We start from the raw sequence: 19,441 nt of genomic DNA on the forward strand, positions 1-19,441 counted from the left end.
CCACCAGTGCTACCTTCTGATCCTGCAGGGGCCTCTGACCCACTTGGAGAATGAAACTGCCCCGTGGCCATCTGCTGATCAAAGTGGGGCAAGAGCAGCCACCCGAGGCGGCCGCCTCATCCTCCAAGGGGCCATTTTCTGCTCTGAAGGAACGCAGTGCAGGGAGTTTCTTCCATAAAAGCAAAACGTGGATAAACCCAGATGGGAGATGCAGGCCTCCCCTTCCTTGTCCCCAACGCCTACTTTACAATGGTATTTATAAGACTAGAGAAGTGGGTTTTTCTCAATATAATAAAATATAAGGATTTATATTAGACTTTCTTTTTCTTTTAGTTTAAAAGATTCCTTCCTATTACTGACGAATGACTCTGTAGTCCCCATCCTTCCTTTCTCCTGACATCATTTCCCGAGCCCAGGCCCTGGCTGGAGTCCCTGAGTGGGACTGACTGCTGGGCCTGTGATCTGCGCCTTGCCCAACCCCCTCCTGCTCCGCCTGCACCCTCCACTCTAGCTGGGCCTGTCTCCCTCTGTTCCCCCCCAGCAAACATCTCCTCCTGCGTTTCACTCAAAAAAGGGCTCCTTGCCCTCCACCTTCTTCCCTCTCCTCTCTGCCTGTCTCAGGCTCCTGGTCCCAGGGGTGCCAGCCAAGCTGCCGGCCGCACGCAGCCACCCTTCTCCACTGGGGCGGTGCTGCCCTGTCTCTGCTCCGAGCGCCCGGGCAGGGTCAGGATCGCTCCTCCATGCACTGGCCGCAGTGATCTCGCAGTTTCCTGAGCCTAGGGTGTGTCTTCCCAGTGCGACTGCCGTCCACATGGCAGCCACCCCTGAGCCGTACACACAAGGTAACCAGGAAGAGGTTCTGGGCATGGTTCTCAAAGCCTTCCTTGAGCCAGAAACTATTCCAAACTACCTTTCTGGCTTTGTCTCCCCTTTAACCCACCCTAAATTCAGTCACATGCTTCGTTCATCTTTGTCTTCACCCCCACTCCCCACCCCCAGCACAGCGCTTTGCCTGGAGCATATCGTCAAAATATTTTTGTTAACTTGAAACCACAAATGCTCATCAGGCTGAAGCAATACTGTTCTTTTCAGGGAGATGAGATAGAGAAAAAACTATTGGGTTCCCGTCAAGTTCAGGATGGCCCTTGTTGAAGCGTCCAGGAGTCCATGAGGAATGACAACCTCAGTGCAGGGGAGACTCAGCTAGAGAGCCCAAGGCGGCACAGAGCCCAGCGGACATCTCAGGGCCCGTCCAGGTGCTGTGAGAGCAGTCCAGGGACCCAGCCTCTGGGGACACAGCCTCTGACAATACACAGAGAGAGCATATAATTTACTGTTCAAACCAGGAGACTTCTGAGAGGGAACTGGACGTTTTGCTGGAACTATTCCAGATAAGTGGGCTGGGCAGTCAGGCCAGGCAATCGAATATGGTCTGTGGTCAAACTCTCCTAAAGAGGAGACAAAATAGAACTTAGTAAAACTCAAGAGTTGCTTAGGGCCAAGGTGGGGTTTATTTATTTTAAAAGCCAATTGTGTTATTGAAGAAAAGGCTGTGTTCTCGGCCCATTTTGGCTATGGTGCGGGGCTGCTTGGGGAATTGCGCTGAAGCTGTATATGCTCCTGGGCCCGGGGTTTTCTGAAAACACAGCAGAGAACAGGAAATGATGATATAGTGACACCAGAACCTAGAGCCTCCTGAGCTTGGCTGTGGACTCAGGCGTGGCTGGCAAACCCCCACAGAGGGAGACGAGGGCTGCACTGGTCTGGGCTGAGGCCTGTGCACCTAAGAACTGGAGCCTGTCCTCGGCCCCTGTCCCAGGAGGCCTGCTCCTGTCCCCAGCTCTCCACAAGGCTGCAGAGGTGCTGAGAGAAGGTCAGACAAGCAAGCGACAGCCCAGGGGAGGTGGGCTCACTCTCCCCCACACCTCAGGACATACTCTCTTTGGGGCACCCCATCCCTGCGAATCCAAGCGCCCCCAGTGACTTCACGCTAGTGGTCATGGGTCTGAGAGGATGGATTCTGAACCTGAACAGTTGACCTCAGAAGCCCAAACTCCTGCGTTCCCATCATCTTCCCCAGTACAGAGTGACGTGCAGCACCACCAAGGCGCGTGGACCTCAAGCTCAAGGGATGGGTGAGTTCTGATTTTGAAAAGCCCTGTTTTCATTTTGATGAAATGCTTGAAAAATTCAGTTCAGTTTAGTCATGTCTGATTCTTCGCAACCCCATGGACTGCAGCACACCAGGCCTCCCTGTCCATCACCAACTCCCAGAGTTCGCTCAAACTCATGTCCATCGAGTCGGTGATGCCATCCAACCATCTCATCCCCTGTCATCCCCTTCTCCTCCTGCCTTCAATCTGTCCCAGCATCAGGGTATTTTCCAATGAGTCAGTTTTTCGTATCAGGTGGCCAAAGTATTGGAATTTCAGCTTCAGCATCAGTCCTTCCAATGAATATTCCGGACTTATTTCCTGTACGATTGACTGGTTTGATCTCCTTGCTGTCTAAGGAACTGACAAGAGCCTTCTCCAACATGACCGTTCAAAAGCATCAACTCTTCAGCACTCAGCTCTCTTTACAGTCCAACTCTCACACCCATACATGACTCTTGAAAAATTATTCAACAAATTATTTAAACAAAGCTCCTCTTATGTCATGGTAAGATGCCAATGAATGTCATTCTCATGTCAGTGTTGTCTATGCTGAGGTGCACGCAATATTCTTGAATACCCCCAAAATTTTATCTTAGAGAGACAACGGTACCTCTATGTATGGTTAAGGAAAAGGTCTTAATGTCAGACAGGCCTGGATTCAAGTCCTAGTCCTATCATGAACGGCTCGATATGACACATGGTTCTTACTCCTCACCCATCAAATGAGGTTTTGAGGTTCACGGGGACCCCCAGGGACAGACAGCACCTGCCAGGCTGGCAGCAAGTACCGCTCCACACACCAGTTACTACCACTATTATGAGTCCCTATTATCACCAGCTTGTCACTGCCATCCTTCCCTGCAGTTTGCTATCTCTGCAGGAAGCAGTGAGAGTACAAACAAGATTACCAGAGCGGTCAGCCCAGGGTGCATGAGATCAGCTGCCTGCAGAAGCTGCTTTAAATGACAGGATGTTTCCCTGGCCAAATGCAAAGGGGCAGCTTGGGAATCTAATCAAGTCCTGGCCAGACGTCAAAGGAAGCTGAAGCCCTTATTAGTGCTCTTAATGAGGAAGCTGCCTGTGTGTGGAGTCCAGGAAGGCCAGTGCCTGAACAGGAGGTTCGGGGGCCTGGACCCCGAAAGGCCATCCTTCAGGAAGCTGCCGGCCGCAGTCCTCAGACCTTGAGAACATCCGGCTCTGTCCCCCAGCCCTGATGTCACTGCTACCAAGCATAATCCACTGTTTTTTGGCCTCCTTCCGAGTTTCCTACTAGGGGAGACGCTCCACGGAGCAGTGGCTCCAGACACCAGCCCCCTTGCTGGACACTTGTAAAGGAATACCACCACCTTCCGGCTTCTCCATCAGTCTCTTGGGATTTTGGTTAGCAAGACTCCAACTTCCTGAAGAAGCTCAGCCGCGTGAGCTTGGATGAAAATCTGTTTGGATCGTGATCATGCCACTAGGGTGTGAGGAGCTGCTGGAGGGAACCACTAGCCTCCAGCTGTCTGTCTGCTTTTAGTCTTTCCGGTGAAAAGTGAAGTCGCTCAGTCGTGTCCAACTCTTTGTGACCCCATGGACACCAGGCTCCTCCGCTCATGGGATTTTCTAGGCAAGAGTACTGGAGTGGGCTGCTATTTCCTTCTCCAGGGAACTTCCCAACCCAGGGATTGAACCCAGGTCTCCCACATTGTAGACAGACGCTTTACTGTCTGAGCTACCAGGAAGTCTTTCTGGTGAGGCCTCCCCAGTCTTCCTCCAGAGAAAGACCCAACTAACACCTCCAATCAGGCTACAAACCAGTGAGTCTGGGGAACTTTCAGACTGAGGAACAACAAGGCCACAGGAATGAAAACTTTAAATAATTAAACAAACAACCCAAGCCACTTTCATAAGCTCCATGTTGTGCTTCCGCCATCTTTCTTGGTCTCCTCTAGGCCTCTGACGGAGAAGGCAATGGCGCCCCACTCCAGTACTCTTGCCTGGAAAATCCCATGGGTGGAGGAGCCTGGAAAGCTGCAGTCCATGGGGTCACTAACAGTCGCACACAACTGAGCGACTTCACTTTCACTTTTCACTTTCATGCACTGGAGAAGGAAATGGCAACCCACTCCAGTGTTCCTGCCTGGAGAATCCCAGGGACGGGGCAGCCTGGTGGGCTGCCGTCTATGGGGTCGCACAGTCGGACACGAGTGAAGCAACTTAGCAGCAGCAGCAGCAGGCCTCCGAGGCGCTCACACCCTCCCAGAATCTACCTCCGTGTATATCTCCATGGACTTGAGCCTCTTTCCTGTCTGTCCTGAGTCCTTGGGGGCAGGGTGATGGGTCAGGACTCAATGGTCTCCTTTGGTTCAAAGATAATGTTTCTGCTGTGACTTTGTTCCCAGAAGGCACACACAGAGAGCAGGGCAGTTCTGTACGGGCCCACTGCGGGCCTCTATTCGTTAGAGGGGTTTCCCCACAAAGCAGCCAGGACATAATGTTGATGGCTAATCACTGTGCTGGCTGTTCTCAGCTGGACTCATAATTCATGGTCTTTGGGCCTGGAGTCACTTTGAGCCTGAAGCTGGCTGAGGGCTTATCTAGTGAGCTCGATACTCTGCTGCCTTATCGAGCAATCTTAATGTATATATACTAGAACTGTGGGGCTTCCCAGGTGGTGCCAGCGGTAAAGAACCTGCCTGCCAATGCAGGAGACATAAGAGACGCAGGTTTGATCCCTGGTTTGAGAAGGTCCCCTGGAGGAGGGCATGGCAACCCACTCTAGTATTCACGCCTGGAGAATCCCCTGGACAGACGAGCCTGGTGGACTAGAGTCCACAGGGTCACAATAAGTAGGACACAACTAAAGCGACTTAGCACACACACTTGCACACCAGAATTGTATATAACTCTTCTGCCCCCATCCCATTCGCAATGCCCACTCCACCCCCCACATCAGCCACAAAACCTACAACTGTGTCTGTCTTTTAGGACACTTACTGAACAGGCAGGCAAGAATCGAGGTACTCTGGACTGAAAACAAGAAGTTACAGAACTTGCTGAAGGTATTTTCAAGTCATAATGACCTGGTCCTGGGCCTTCATGCTGTAGGAAAAAAAAAGTTTTTGTTTCATAAATAGTGATAGCTGATATATTTTGATGCTTTACTTGTCTTTTATGAATAAACATATGAATCAGAGTGATATGGTAGAAAAATCCCTGGATTGGGACATGGAAGATCTTGTTAAGGTCTCCCCTGGCACTAGGCACTGTGGGAATAATACCCACTTTTCCTGCTTTACCTGCCTTGTGGATGACTGTGAAGACTGCAGAGGAAATGACATGTGAAAGTCTCCCCTCTCCCAGGCCCCCTGCCCACACCAGCAGGTCTCACTGCATTCTTGTCCCTTTGCTGATGGTGACTTACTGCTCTGAGCTGTTAGTTTTATAAAACACACTTATTCCTTCACACAAATGCAGCATATGTTCTCTTAGTCCCCCCAAAAAGTATTCCTAGCAATTCACTGCCCTACGTACAATGCCATGAGATTAACATACGTAGATTGACACAATTTTAAAAAGACAAACAGCTCAGTAGAAAAGTTAGCAAAAGGCAACTCACAGAGAGGAAAGACAGTGAGGAAACCTCAAGTGAGGGGGGCGGAGCTCTAAGGTCATTAATAACAAACTCACTGGAAAAGACCCTGATGCTGGGAAAGACTGAGGGCAGGAGAAGGGGACGACAGAGGATGAGATGGTTGGATGGCATCATCAACTCAATGGACATGGGTTTGAGTGGACTCTGGGAGTTGGTGATGGACAGGGAGGACTGGCGTGCTGTGATTCAGGGGGTTGCAAAGAGTCGGACATGACTGAGCGACTGAACTGAACTGAAGTTCTAATTAAAAGAACAATGAGATATACTTTTGTGGGGTCAGGAAAGAAAGAAAGAGATAAAGGAAGGAAAAAGGAAGAAGGGAGGGAGAAGCCAAGACCTTTTGCGGGGGTGGGGGGGAAGGGGGGTGGGGGCTGGAGCTCAGGGCACGCACAACTTAGCTTGCAGGATCTTGGTTCCCAGAGAAGGCACTGAACCTGCGCCACCGCAGTGAAAGCCCTAAGTCCTAACCTCCAGTTAATTCCCAAGAAACCAAAACTTTATCCACAGTGCGGATATTCCTACATGACTCTGGCAGAACTGTTAATTTGATTAGCCTTTCTGAAGCATAATTTGGCAAGCTTGAAACAGCTTAAAAACACATATACCTATCCAAAGGGAGAGAAAGAAAAAAGGAGTCTGGTTACTCCTGATTGTTGCAGGAATCCAGAAGACAAATAATGAGTCCTGAGCCCAGATATGGCAGGAAAATGAGTACAGCCCAAACGCCACAGTAGATAATGTAGAGAAAATGTTAACCTTTTTTTCCTTTCTAGCAATTCACTTCTTTTCCTCTCTCATTTTCAAATACCAGTGCTATTTGACAGAAAAAAAAATCTTTCTGGCATGATGTTTTAGATCTGTCTCTGAATGACGCAGGAACTAGGGGAAGTAGGTGGGGGTGTAGACTGGCCAAGAGCTGGGCATTTTTGAATGGGTGAGTACATGCAAGTTCTATGTGGTATATATATTTGAAGTTTTCACAATACAAAGTTAAAGACAATATATATTTGTTATTTTGACCCAGCAATTCCATTTTTAGGAATTCTTCCTAAGAAAACAATTGAGAATGTGTACAAATATTTGGTCACAAAGACATTCCCTACAACATTGTTTCTAAGAGTTGAAAAATCAGAAATGAAAGAAATGACTAATGACGTGTGCCTGGTTAAATAAATTATGATTCTTCCATCCAGCCATATAAGCTGATGAATGTCTATGGACATAAAGTCTACTCTCAAATATCATTAAGTGAATGCTCCCAAATATTGTTAAGTGAACAATACAAGCTTTAAAAAATGTGCATTAAAAAACTGGGAATGGAATGTTCACCGACAGCAGTTTTCTCCAGGTGGTGAGATGCTGAGTAAAAATAATTTTTTTTTTTTTTTTTTGCTTATTGGCTGCTTCTAATTTTTCTATGATGGACTTGAAAGTGTTCTCGAAATAAGAAAAGAAGTTATACTTAATGCATAGATAAATGAATATGGGAATTGGGTAAGTGAAAAAGGGGGTAGGGAAAAAAGATAAAATGAGCAGAAAGATTAGAACAGAAATGTATCCCGCAAGATCCTTGTAACACATGAGACTGAGCCACAGGTTAGCCCAATGGATTTGGCCGAATAAGCACCCAAATGTGGCCCCTCTGCACGATTTAAGAGCAAGGCTTTCAAAACCCTGTTTTCCTTCTGTGGCACAGCAGCACAATTAGAGGTGCCATTCTCAATTATCCGCCACAAATGAAGTCTGTTATTATCAGCCAAGCACAAGTCTGATAATCAAGGGCTGTGTCTCATCATTTTACAACTCACGGCAGAGAGATGAAACAGCAGTGTCTTCAACCTGATGCATCTGTGGGACAGAGACCGCTGTCAGGGCAAGGCTTCTTCACTAGAGAAGTCTGAGCCACCATAAGCACACAGGATAGAAAGTCAGGGGAGTCTGGACAGGAATGGTTTGCCCAGAGTCCCCTTGGTTTGGCCATAATAAATGCAAGTTCTCAAGCTGGAGTGGCAGCTGGGGCAAAAGATGCTGCTGAGGGTGTCACCACTGACTCCATGCCTTTGACAGCCCATCCATCCATCTGTGGGATGGCTAAGAAACACTGTGAACACTGCCCTTTCCCCACAAGCCTCATGTGGCTTTCACTTTTAAGCTTCTACATCATGAGCTGCTTGAGAGTCCAGGTGCCAGGCCTGGCAAAGCCCTGATATGTGCCCATGCCATCCAGTGGCCTTCCTGCATGTGCTTGGCCATCTGACTTGGGACAGAAAGAAATTACTGCATGCTATTCCCCCCCGCCCCATGTGTCACAGGGGACCTCTTAAGTGGGGAACATTAAGGAAGTTGATGCAGGCCCAAGTTCTAATTCCAGAAGCCACAGGAATCCTGTTCTAAGTGAGAAGTAATGATCAGGCCAGGGTCCTGCAATGGGTGGGAAGCAGCTTCAACAGAGTTCCTGCTTCTGCCGCATCTGAGGATGGTGGGCAGAGTGGGAAGAGCTGAAAGGAGAGAAGAGAGCTTGGTCCACGATGGCTCTGAATGTGAAGAGAAATGGACATATGGTATGAAGACATACTATGGCCTTGATCTTGAACTTCTTGACTTATTTGGTTCCAGTTCCATGCACCATAATGCTCAGTACCATTGCAGGCATCTGCTAAAGCTTTGCCACCACCACCTCCAACTCTCCAGGGCTGAGAAGATGGGACTGGCTTGTGTATACAACACTGCTCAGGAACCGAAAGGTGCCAGGTACCTCTGAAAGGTAGATATGTGAGGGTAGATGAAGTTATCCCAAGATGTGTACTGAATTAAGTTCTCCAAAAATCTATAAATCCTCTGAGTTTTAGGTGTGTTTCATTATGCTGAATGCTGAATGATGTTCCCTCAAAATTCTTAAGACCTGCGGATTTGGAGTTCACAGTATCTCATAGTGTGACCTTGTCTGGAAATAGGGTCACTCCTGACTGTAGCCACAAAATTATAAGACGCTTGCTCCTTAGAAGGAAAGTGATGACAAACCTATTCAGCTTATTAAAAAGCAGAGACATCACTTTGCTGACAAAGGTCCATATAGTCAAAGCTATAGTTTTTCCAGTAGTCATGTACTGATGTGAGAGTTGGACCATAAATAAGGTGAGTGCAGAAGAATTTATGCTTTTGAACTGGGGTGCTGAAGACTCTTGAGAGTCCCTTGGGCAGCAAGGAGATCAAACCAGTCAATCCTAAAGGAAATCAATCCTGAATATTCATTGGAAGGGACTGACGCTGAAGGTGAAGCTCCAATACTTGGGCCACCTGATTCAAAGAGCTGACTCATTGGAAAAGACCCTGATGCTGGGACAGATTGAAGGCAGGAGGAGAAGGGGGTGACAGAGGATGAAATGGTGGGACGTATCACTGATGCAATAGACATGAGTTTGAACAAACTCAGGGAGGTAGTGAAGGACAGGGAAGCCTGGTGTGCTGTAATCCATGGGGACGCAGAGTTGGACGCAATTTAGAGACTGAACAGCAACAGCCAGATATAATAAGTTAAGATACGGTCATTACAACGGACCCTAATCCAATGCTTCTTGGTGCTGGGAGGTGTCAGTACTTAGTTTTAAGCTATTTTCCTTTTAAAGTCATAAAGCTAAAGGGAACCTAGAAAGAGCACATGGTCTGTCTCTACTGATCCTAGGCACAAACAATTTTCAATGAATCATACTTGAAAAGAGAAAAAGTTAGAGATAAAATAAAATGTATAGCCCCAAATGTCTATATATATATATATACACACACACACATGCAAAACACAAGAAATACACAACATAAACTGAAATTACTAGACATGGTGGTAAAGATGATCTCACCCAAATTTGGTGGGGTGGATGGTGTGATAACTGGACCACACTGCCCAGAAGAAAAGAGGTGCCCCAGCAAGGAGGGGAGAGGGCACATAGAGGAGCTGGACATGCCTCTGTGGGAATTCAGGAGGAGGCATGTGGCAGGGTGTATCCAACTCAGGAAACTCTAGAATTCCGTAAGAATACGTCTAAAGGTTCAGAGGAGAAAGGAGACAAGTATGCTGGTGGCTAGGGTAGAAGTAAACTTGGCGGGGGCCAAAAGTTATCCACGTTTGTGAAATTAAGAATTGACAGTACTGGGACTTCCCTGGTGGTCCAGTGGCTAGGACTCTGTACTCCCAATGTAGGGGGCCCAGGTTCAAACCCTGATCTCACGTGCTGCAACTAAGACCCAGCACAGTCCAATAAACAAATGAAAGTAAATTTGAAGAATTGATGGTATCTCTAAAGCTCCATACTTCTTAAAAAGCCCTAGTACATCTGTAGTTATATTTGAAAGGTTATATTTTTCTGTATGCAGGTCAGAAAGCAACAGTCAGGACTGGACATGGAACACAGACTGGTTCCAAATAGGAAAAGGAGTATGTCAAGGCTGTATATCGTCACCCTGCTGATCCCCTGGAGAAGGAAATGGCAACCCACTCCAGGACTCCTGCCTAGAAAATTCCATGGATGGAGGAGCCTGGTGGGCTACAGTCCATGGAGTCGCAAAGAGTCAGACACAACTGAGCAACTTCATTTTCACTTTATTTAACTTATATGCAGAATAGATCATGAGAAACGCTGGGCTGGATGAAGCACAAGCTGGAATCAAGACTGCCGGGAGAAATATCAATAACCTCAGATATGCAGATGACACCACCCTTATGCCAGAAAGTGAAGAAGAACTAAAGAACCTCTTGATGAAAGTGAAAGAGGAGAGTGAAAAAGGTGGATTAAAACTCAACATTCAGAAAACTAAGATCATGGCATCTGGCCCCATCCCTTCATGGCAAGTAAATAGGGAGACAGTGGAAACAGTGGCTGACTTTATTTTTTGGGCTCCAAAATCACTGCAGATGGTGACTGCAGCCATGAAATTAAAAGACGCTTACTCCTTGGAAGGAAAGTTATGACCAATCTAGACAGCATATTAAAAAGCAGAGACATTACTCTGCCAACAAAGGTCTGTATAGTCAAAGTTATGGTTTTTCCAGTAGTTGTGTATGGATGTGAGAGTTGGATCATAAAGAAGTCTGAGCGCTGAAGAATTGATGCTTTTGAACTGTGGTATTGGAGAAGACTCTGGAGAGTCCCTTGGACTGCAAGGAGATCCAACCTAAAGGAGATCTCCATCCTAAAGGAGATTAATCCTGAGTATTCATTGGAAGGACTGATGTTGAAGCTGAAACTCCAATACTTTGGCCACCTGATGTGAAGAGCTGACTCATTTGAAAAGACCCTGATGCTGGGAAAGACTGAAGCCAGGAGAAGAAGGGGACAACAGAGGATGAGATGGTTGGATGGTATCACCGACTCAATGGATACGAGTTTGGGTAAACTCCAGGAGTTGGTGATGGACAGGGTGGCCTGGCGTGCTGTGGTCCATGGGCTTGCAAAGAGTTGGACACAACTGAGCGACTGAACTGAACTGAACTGATTTTTTCAAAAATGTTACCTACAAGTGAACTCTTTGAGAACACTGACACTGGGGCCTGTTTTAATCATCTTAACTTTCAGATTCCATTCAAACAGACATCTATTTGGCTTTTTTTCAATGTGACCATGTTTACTAATTATTTTTCTACTCCTCACGGGATTTTAAGCTGAGTTTTTAATCAAATTAATTCCTTAATTGCAGAAATAACTGAAATGGTTCAGCATTCTTTCATAATGCTAGTACTTTTTTTAAAAAGGTTTCTTGATGTGGACCATTTTTAAGTCTTTATGGAGTCTGTAACAGTATTGTTTCTGTTTTATGTTTTAGTGTTTTGGCTGTGAAGCATGTGGGACTTTAGCTCCCCAACAAGGAATCAAACCCCCACCCCCTGTATTGGAAGGCGAAGTGCTAACCACTGGGCCACCAGGGAAGTCCCCATAATGTTAGTTTTAATGCAGAGAGTATGCCGTGAATCTGCTCTCCCTTCTTCAAACTTCTGTCAAATGCGACTAAGACAGATAAATCACATAACACTCATTTGTGTCTGGACAGACTCTTTCCTGTTTATCTGATCTTTTCCTATTCTTTATAGGCTTGTCAGGTTTTAAGAAATACAGAAACCTCTTGAATACTTCTGACATCAAATAAAAGAAACCCATTTTTTTCATTTGACATTGTAAGATTTTATTTCTACTGCCAGGAAAGATGCGTATCTCTCATTTTTCATTTTATATGCAACTGTGAGAAATAATTGAAAAGAATCTGCTCAGCAAATCACTGTTGGAAGTCCCAAATCATATGAATGACCGAGTCCTAATTAAGTAGCAGTAATGGCATTATCTTTATTAAAGTAACAAAATATATTTATGTTGACCATTTCCATGGCTCCTTTCTTCAAACTATTTTTCTGACTTTTAAAAATTGTATTTTGAAAGATTATAATAGCAATGCAAAAGAGAGAAAGGAAGCAAACACCCACCCTTAATCACAACATCTCAGCATAGCCACTAAAAGCATTTTGCTGCATTTCCTGTTTTTAATAACATAACTTTTCTTACATGACTTTCATCATGATAGATATACCAAACTGCAACCTGCATTTTTTCATTATGCATGAGATCAGGGATCTCCCCTGCTCCACACCCATTCCTTGGAAAAACCGCCTTCCATGAAACTGGTCCTTGGTGCCAAAAAGGCTGGAGATTGCTAAGTTAGTTCATAAACATTTCTGGTGCTATTTTATAATGTTAACAGTAATTATTTTAATGGCTGTAAAATATTCCTCTGTGTAGATATGTAATATTCTTTTAAAATTATTTCCTTCTCCTAGCTATGAAATTGTTGCTATCTCATCATCTTGCTATTATAAACAATCCCTTGATATTCTTTGCATAGATGAATATTATTGTAAATAAATTATTACTTTAGGAGAGTTTTCAAACAATGAAATTAATTGGCTGAAAGATATAAACAGTTTTGGTGGCTCAATACTTTGGTGGCTTTGCAAGGGGTTGTATTCTGTATACTTCCACCAGCAAGAGACTAGAAAAGCACTGATGCTATGGTTCATAGATACTGGGGAAAACAGACTTGGAAAAACAAAATCTTCCTTACTCCTCCTTACCTTAATGGGAGTATTAAATAAAGTCATCAGTATTCCCTATATGTTCAAAGAAGTTGTGCAGAATATCTGCCATCCTTAACGCCCAAACTGTGAAATGCATTCAGGAGGGAACAAAGTTCATGCAATTTTTCTGCAGGTCAAGAATTAAAGGGACGGATGAGGGGAGGAGAAACTGCAAATGGCAAGTTCTACTTTGTCTGCTTTGCTTGGGTAAGAATGACTATGGTTTGTTGCAGTTTGTTTTCTACTCTTGGAAAAAATCCTGGGGACTTCCCTGGTAGTCCAATGGTTAAGACTTCATGCTTCCACTGCAAGGGGTGCAGATTCAATCACTAGTTGGGGAAATAAAGATCTCACATGCCTGCCATGCAGCCAAGAAAAAAAAAAAACTTGCTATGAGGGAACTGTGTGTTTGCATTGGATCTTGGGATCTGCAGGACTTGGTCATTATTATCATGGTGCTAAAAGGAAATGGTGACTGGTACAAGTTTCCAAATACAATTTTTTTGTGTGAGTACAAAAGGGCCCTTTTTACTTTTGGTAGAACATAGCTTCTGGTGTCTATTGCAAAATGCTCACGCAAACATTCCCCTCAGTCTTTCCTACACACAAAGCAATTCTACTGATCCAGGTGGCAAAGAGTCAAACATGGCTGAGCATGCATGCATCCGCCCCAGCCACAATCAATTATTATTATTATTTCATCAATAACTGAAGTATCCAGTAAGTATACAACCTTATATTGGTAATCTAAAGATTAGAAACCATCTTCCAACAGGGTTCCAAATCCCTTTGCGACCGCCTCTCCTGAGAGGCACCTACACCTCTGGGACAACGTGTAAATTCATCTACGGAATTTCTGACGTAAACGAAAAGGCTGTGTGTTTTAACAAGTGCTAATGGCTTGTCCACATGGAGGGGCTTTCAGGCACATAAGATCCTAAAGTATTTTAAAATTCAAAGTAACTGTCCTTTTTACAACTAAAAAATGGCGTAGTGACCTGCCACCTTTTCACCTGGTTCTTCATTCTTTTGATAGGCTGCCCCTGGGGATTCTAGGTATAAATGATTGACACATTTCAACGAGCTGGTTTTCACAGATGATGGAATGAAAGGAGGAGGAGATATACTTGTAAGTATCCACCTTTTATAATTTGCCTTATTCTCTAAAGGGTTTAAAGTGACTCAGTGAATGTCTGTACGTCGTCATGCTGTTTTGCACCTGATCTGCAGGTCAGATTTCTGGTGACTGTAGGTTTCATGTGTACCAGTGGTGAGGCAACCTGTCCTAAGTCAAGAGGGCTCAAGTGACACTGTGATCTTACACATAATACATTTTAAAAGAGTGATACATTTGTTTAAAAAAAAATGCCCCCCAAAACTGAAGAGAACTACAAGTGACATTATATCTCTGGAGGGAATTTTTTAAATTTTTAAGGGAGAAATGGAAAAGGAAAGGATACAAAGATGTCGTTTGTTGATTCAGCACATTTTTGAAGCACTGTACTAGGAGCTGGGGGCATCAGTGAATAAGACAGCCCCTTCTTTCATGGAACTTACGTTCCAGAAGGTAATTACAAACTCTGATCTGACGATATAAACATTTTACATTTTAAACTTGTGTAAATATGAAAACACAAAAGTAAAAGCTAAAATTCCTGAAAAACTTCAGCAAATGCAAGCATTACTATTTCTTCACTATAGAGTGTATACAAAGCAACAAAAAAAGAATGTTAGGAACTTCCCTGGTGGTCCAGTGATTAGGAATCTGCCTGCCAATTCAGGAGACACAGGTTCAATCCCTGGTACAGGAAGATTCCACGTGTCACAAGGCAACCCTTTCACACAACTACTGAGCCTGCACTCTAGAGCCAATATACGCTCCAACAAGAGAAGCCACAGCGACAAGCTCACATACCACAACTAGAGAGCAGCTCCTGTTCCCCGCAACTAGACCCCGCGCACAGCAATGAAGATCCAGCACAGCCAAAAAGAAATCAATAAAACTTTTAAAAAAGCCTTCCAGTGCAAGGGGTGCGATCCCGGGTCATGGATCCCACATGCCAAAAAAAAAGGAGACATAAAACAGAAGCAATACTGTAACAAATTCAATAAAGACTTCAAAAATGGTCCACACCAAAAAAACCTTAAAAAGAAAATGTTGTGACTCCACCTAGTAGATAACTAGGGGAAGAATGTGACCAGAAAGTGTGCAAGAAAAGCCACAAGGAACTAGCTAACAAATAATTAGAATGTGTAGCCTCAGATCCTATGGATTAAATTAAAATAATGAGATATCATTCTTTTACTATCAAATTAACAATGCTAAACAAGATTTATACAGATTTCTTGAAATGGATACTCTTTTAACTGCTGGTAGAGGTGTAAATTAATGTAATACTAAGGATCAAGGCATTGATTTCCAGAACATCTGGGATGATATTCTCCTAGCAACCATCATTTCTTCACACCGAGTGCCACAATCTCCCACCATTGGGATCAAAGCAGTTTGCTCTCCGCCGTTTACCAGTTTGTGGATCTAAACTAAACCCACAAGTCTGCTCTGGGAATGCATGTTTAGGACAGACATGAATCACGGCCCTGGGCTAATTCTATATCTTGGAACCTTTTCCATGAAAGTATTCTTTTCACTTTGGTGAAGGACAGGATGTTCCAAGCTGTGAGTCACTTTTATTTATAAAACGGGATGGATGAGGTGACATCAATGAAAATGGCAGAATAAGGATCTCCAAAAACCTTCTCTTCCATAGAAAGCAATGAGAACAAAGGCAAAAGCTGTCAGAACCAACAGCTTTGTGCTATTTCACATACCAGGCTGCTTACCCTTCAGGATGCCTGCTGCCTAACTTGGACTAAAACCCATTCAATTTTAACTGTTTACTAATAATAAACAAATCATTATTCAACTCATGGCATTCATTGAAAGCATGCATTTCAAAGGAAATATAATATCACCCAGTGTGTGAGGGTAAGGGAACTGTCTTGACCGCTTACTGCCAAAGCCAATGCATTTATTATCACTCCTCCCTTGTCAAATAAAAAGGCACAACTACCTCTTCCACCCAGACACACACACCGCTATACACACATATATACACACACATACAATCAAGAGAAGAGATAACAGTCAACAGAGATCATGTATATTGAGAGAACGTGAAGCAGTTTGGAGGAATGGTCCTTGACGTGGCAGGGTGGAGAAAGCTGAAGCCTGGTGCATGGAGAGGGCCTGCTGATGAGAAGTGGGCTGCTTTCCTCCACAGAATCCAAGAAAAGCTCAGGAATTTCAGGCCTTAAGCATCAGTGAAGTGCAGCAGGGTTGACTGAGCTCTTTTCTCTAGGTCCCTACTTACCTACTTTCAGCAGTCAGGCAGCTGCCCTTTCCTCATCCCTGTAGGAGATGAAAGGTTTCATTTCTGAAGAGATTGAGCCATAGATCTGGATCCAGGATCCCAGGGGATGGGAAGACAGGGACCTTTACTGAAAACAGGAATTGAGAGAACCTCCAGACATACAGCCGGCCAACAGGCACATGAAAAGATGCTCAGCATCTCTAATTATTAGAAGCTCCAAACCAAAAGCACAAGGTATCACCTCACACTGGTCAGAAAGACCATCACCAAAAAGTCTACAAATAATAAATGCTAGAGAGGGTGTGGAGAAGAGAAGCCTCCTACGGTGCTGGGGGGAATGTAAATTGGTACAGGCACTATGGAGAACAGTCTGCAGGTGCCTTCAGAAACTAAAAATACTCCACAGAAGACATACAGATGTCTAATAAACACATGAAAAGATGTTCAACATCACTCATTGCTCAGTGCAGGTCAGTCGCCCAGTCGTGCCCGACTCTTTGCGACTCCATAGACTGCAGCACGCCAGGCTTCCCTGTCCATCACCAACTCCTGGAGCTTGCTCAGACTCAAGTCCATTGACATGATGATGTCACCCAACATCACGTGGATGACGTGGTGATGCCATCCAACCACCTCATTATTAGAGAAATGTAAATCGAAACCATAATGAGGTATCACCTCACACCAGTCAGAACGGCCATCATCAAAAAATCTATAAACAATTAAGACTGGAGAGGATATGGAGAAAAGGAAACACTCCTGCATTGTTGGTGGGAAAATAAATTGATACAGCCACTATGGAGCATAGTATGGAGAGTCCTTAAAACACTAGGACTACAGCTACCGTATGACCCAACAATCCCACTACGAGGCATATACCCTCATGAAACCATAATCGAAAAAGACACGTGTGCCAGTGCTCATCACAGCACTATTTACAATAACCAGGACACGGAAGCAACCTAGATGTCCACTGACAGATGAATGGATAAAGAAGCTGTGGTACATATACACAATTACTCAGCCATAAAAAGGAACACATTTGAGTCAGTTCTAACAAGGGAGATGAACCTAGAGGCTATTATACAGAGTGAAGTCAGTCAGAAAGAGAAAAACAAACATCGTATATTAACACATATATATGGAATCTAGAAAGATGGTACTGCTGAACTCATCTGCAGGGCAGCAGTGGAGACGCAGACACGGAGAACAGACTCATGGGCACAGCAGGGGGAGAGGGGGGACGAATGGAGAGAGCAGCGCTGAGATGCACATATTACCATACGCAAACAGACGGCCAGTGGGGAGTTACCACCCAACGCAGGGAGCTCAAACCTGGCGCTCTGTGACCACCTAGAGAGGCGGGACAGCATGGGAGGCGGGCGAGTGGCTCCAGAGGGAGGGGACATACAGAACACCTATGGCTGACTCATGCTGATGTACGGCAGAAACCCACACAATATGGTAGAGCAAGTATCCTCCAATTAAAAATAGAGAAAATTTTTTAAAAATGCCTAGCAGAATGCTTGGCAAACAGTAAATCAGCAAATTCTTCGGATATCTATTTTGAAAAAGGCGTTTTCAATATTTAAATAGACTCATGGGAAAACATGGGACAATGACTCTAATGTATACTTTGATAACAATTTGCAAATTCATTAGATCTCATTCTTTAGTACTCTGTAGATAATCACTGAGCAATTATTTAGCAATAAAGTCACGTCTTACTTAAAGGAAAAAAAACCCTAAAACTGTGTTACCATATGATCTAGCAACCCCATTCCTTGGCATTTACCTGGAAAAGAGGAAAACTCTAATTTGAAAGGATACACACACCCCAATTTTCATAGCAGCAGTACTGACAACAGCCAAACATGGAAACAACTCAAGTGCCCATCAACAGAAACTGGATAAAGTAGATGTGATAGAAATACAGTGGAGTATTATTTAGTCATAAAAAATGAAATCCTGCCATTTGCAGCAACATGGATGGACCTAGAGATTATCATACTAAGTGAAGTAAGTTAGAAAGAGAAAGACAAATACATATGATATGTATTTAGATTCTTACATGTAGAATCAAAAAAATAATACAAGTGAATCTATATACAAAACAAAAACACAGGAAACGGACGGTTATCCAAAGGGGAGAGACGGAGGGTAAATTAAGACATACAGGATTAATAGATATAAACTACTAATACTACACATAAAACATATAAGCAACAGGATTTACTGTATAGCCAGGGACTATATTCAATATCTTACAATAACCCATAATGGAAAATAATCTGAAAAAATACATATATATAATGGAATCACTTTGCTGTACACCTGAAACTAACACAATATTGTAAATCAAATGAAGTGAAAGTTGCATCTGACTCGTAGCAACTCCATGGACTATGTAGCCTGCCAGGCTCCTTGTCCGTGGAATTCTCTAGGCCAGAATACTGGAGTGGGTACCCATTCCCTCCTCCAGGGCATCTTCTCAACCCAGGGATTAAAACCAGCTCCCCTACACTGCAGGCGGATTCTTTACCAGCTGAGCCACAAGGGAAGCCCAAGAATACTGGAGTGGGTACCCATTCCCTTCTCCAGGGGATCTTCCCAACCCAGGGATCGAACTGGGGTCTCCTGCATTGCAGGCAGATTCTTCCCTGGTACCAGGGAAGCCTGTAAATCAGCTATACTTTGATTTAAAAAGATTTTTTAACCCCCCTAGACCACCAGGGAAGTCCCTCAGTCAGCTTTTCAGTTTCCCACACTTAAGTATTAGTGAGACCAAAATTTTTTCATCTTTATTGGATACCTGAATTTCTTATTTACAAATGGTCTATTCACTGTCTTTATCTGTTTTACTTTTCTATTTCCTATAAATTATTAACAGAATTTAAGATAAGCCATTAACTATTTATCTGCCATGTATGTTGAAAATACTTTTCCTAATTTGCATTTGCCTACTTTGTTTACAGTTTGTTTCCGGGTGTACAAAAAATTCAAAATTTTATGTAACAAACCTGAGGCTTCTTTTCCTTTGCAATCCACCCATTTCTGTTGTCTCAGAAAATCTGCCTTATCCTAAAATTAAATATGTCTGTGTATGTGTCTGTGTTAAAATGTTAAGTCATTTTAGCCATGTCCAACTCTGCGACCCTGTGGA

At 44.1% G+C, this 19,441-nt stretch overlaps 1 protein-coding gene across 1 annotated transcript in view; it reads right to left on the bottom strand.

Annotated features, from left to right (window-relative positions):
• Window positions 1–1,514: 1,514 nt before the first annotated feature.
• STPG4 (sperm-tail PG-rich repeat containing 4) overlaps window positions 1,515–19,441 on the bottom strand; it is a 35,037-nt gene continuing 17,110 nt past the window's right edge. Inside the window, 3 exon segments of the mRNA XM_052648238.1 lie at window positions 1,515–1,534; window positions 1,537–1,636; window positions 5,136–5,240. Coding sequence (XP_052504198.1) covers window positions 1,515–1,534; window positions 1,537–1,636; window positions 5,136–5,240 — 225 coding nt within the window.

The sequence above is a fragment of the Budorcas taxicolor genome, chromosome 11, assembly GCF_023091745.1.
Source record: "Budorcas taxicolor isolate Tak-1 chromosome 11, Takin1.1, whole genome shotgun sequence".
NCBI lineage: Eukaryota > Metazoa > Chordata > Mammalia > Artiodactyla > Bovidae > Budorcas > Budorcas taxicolor.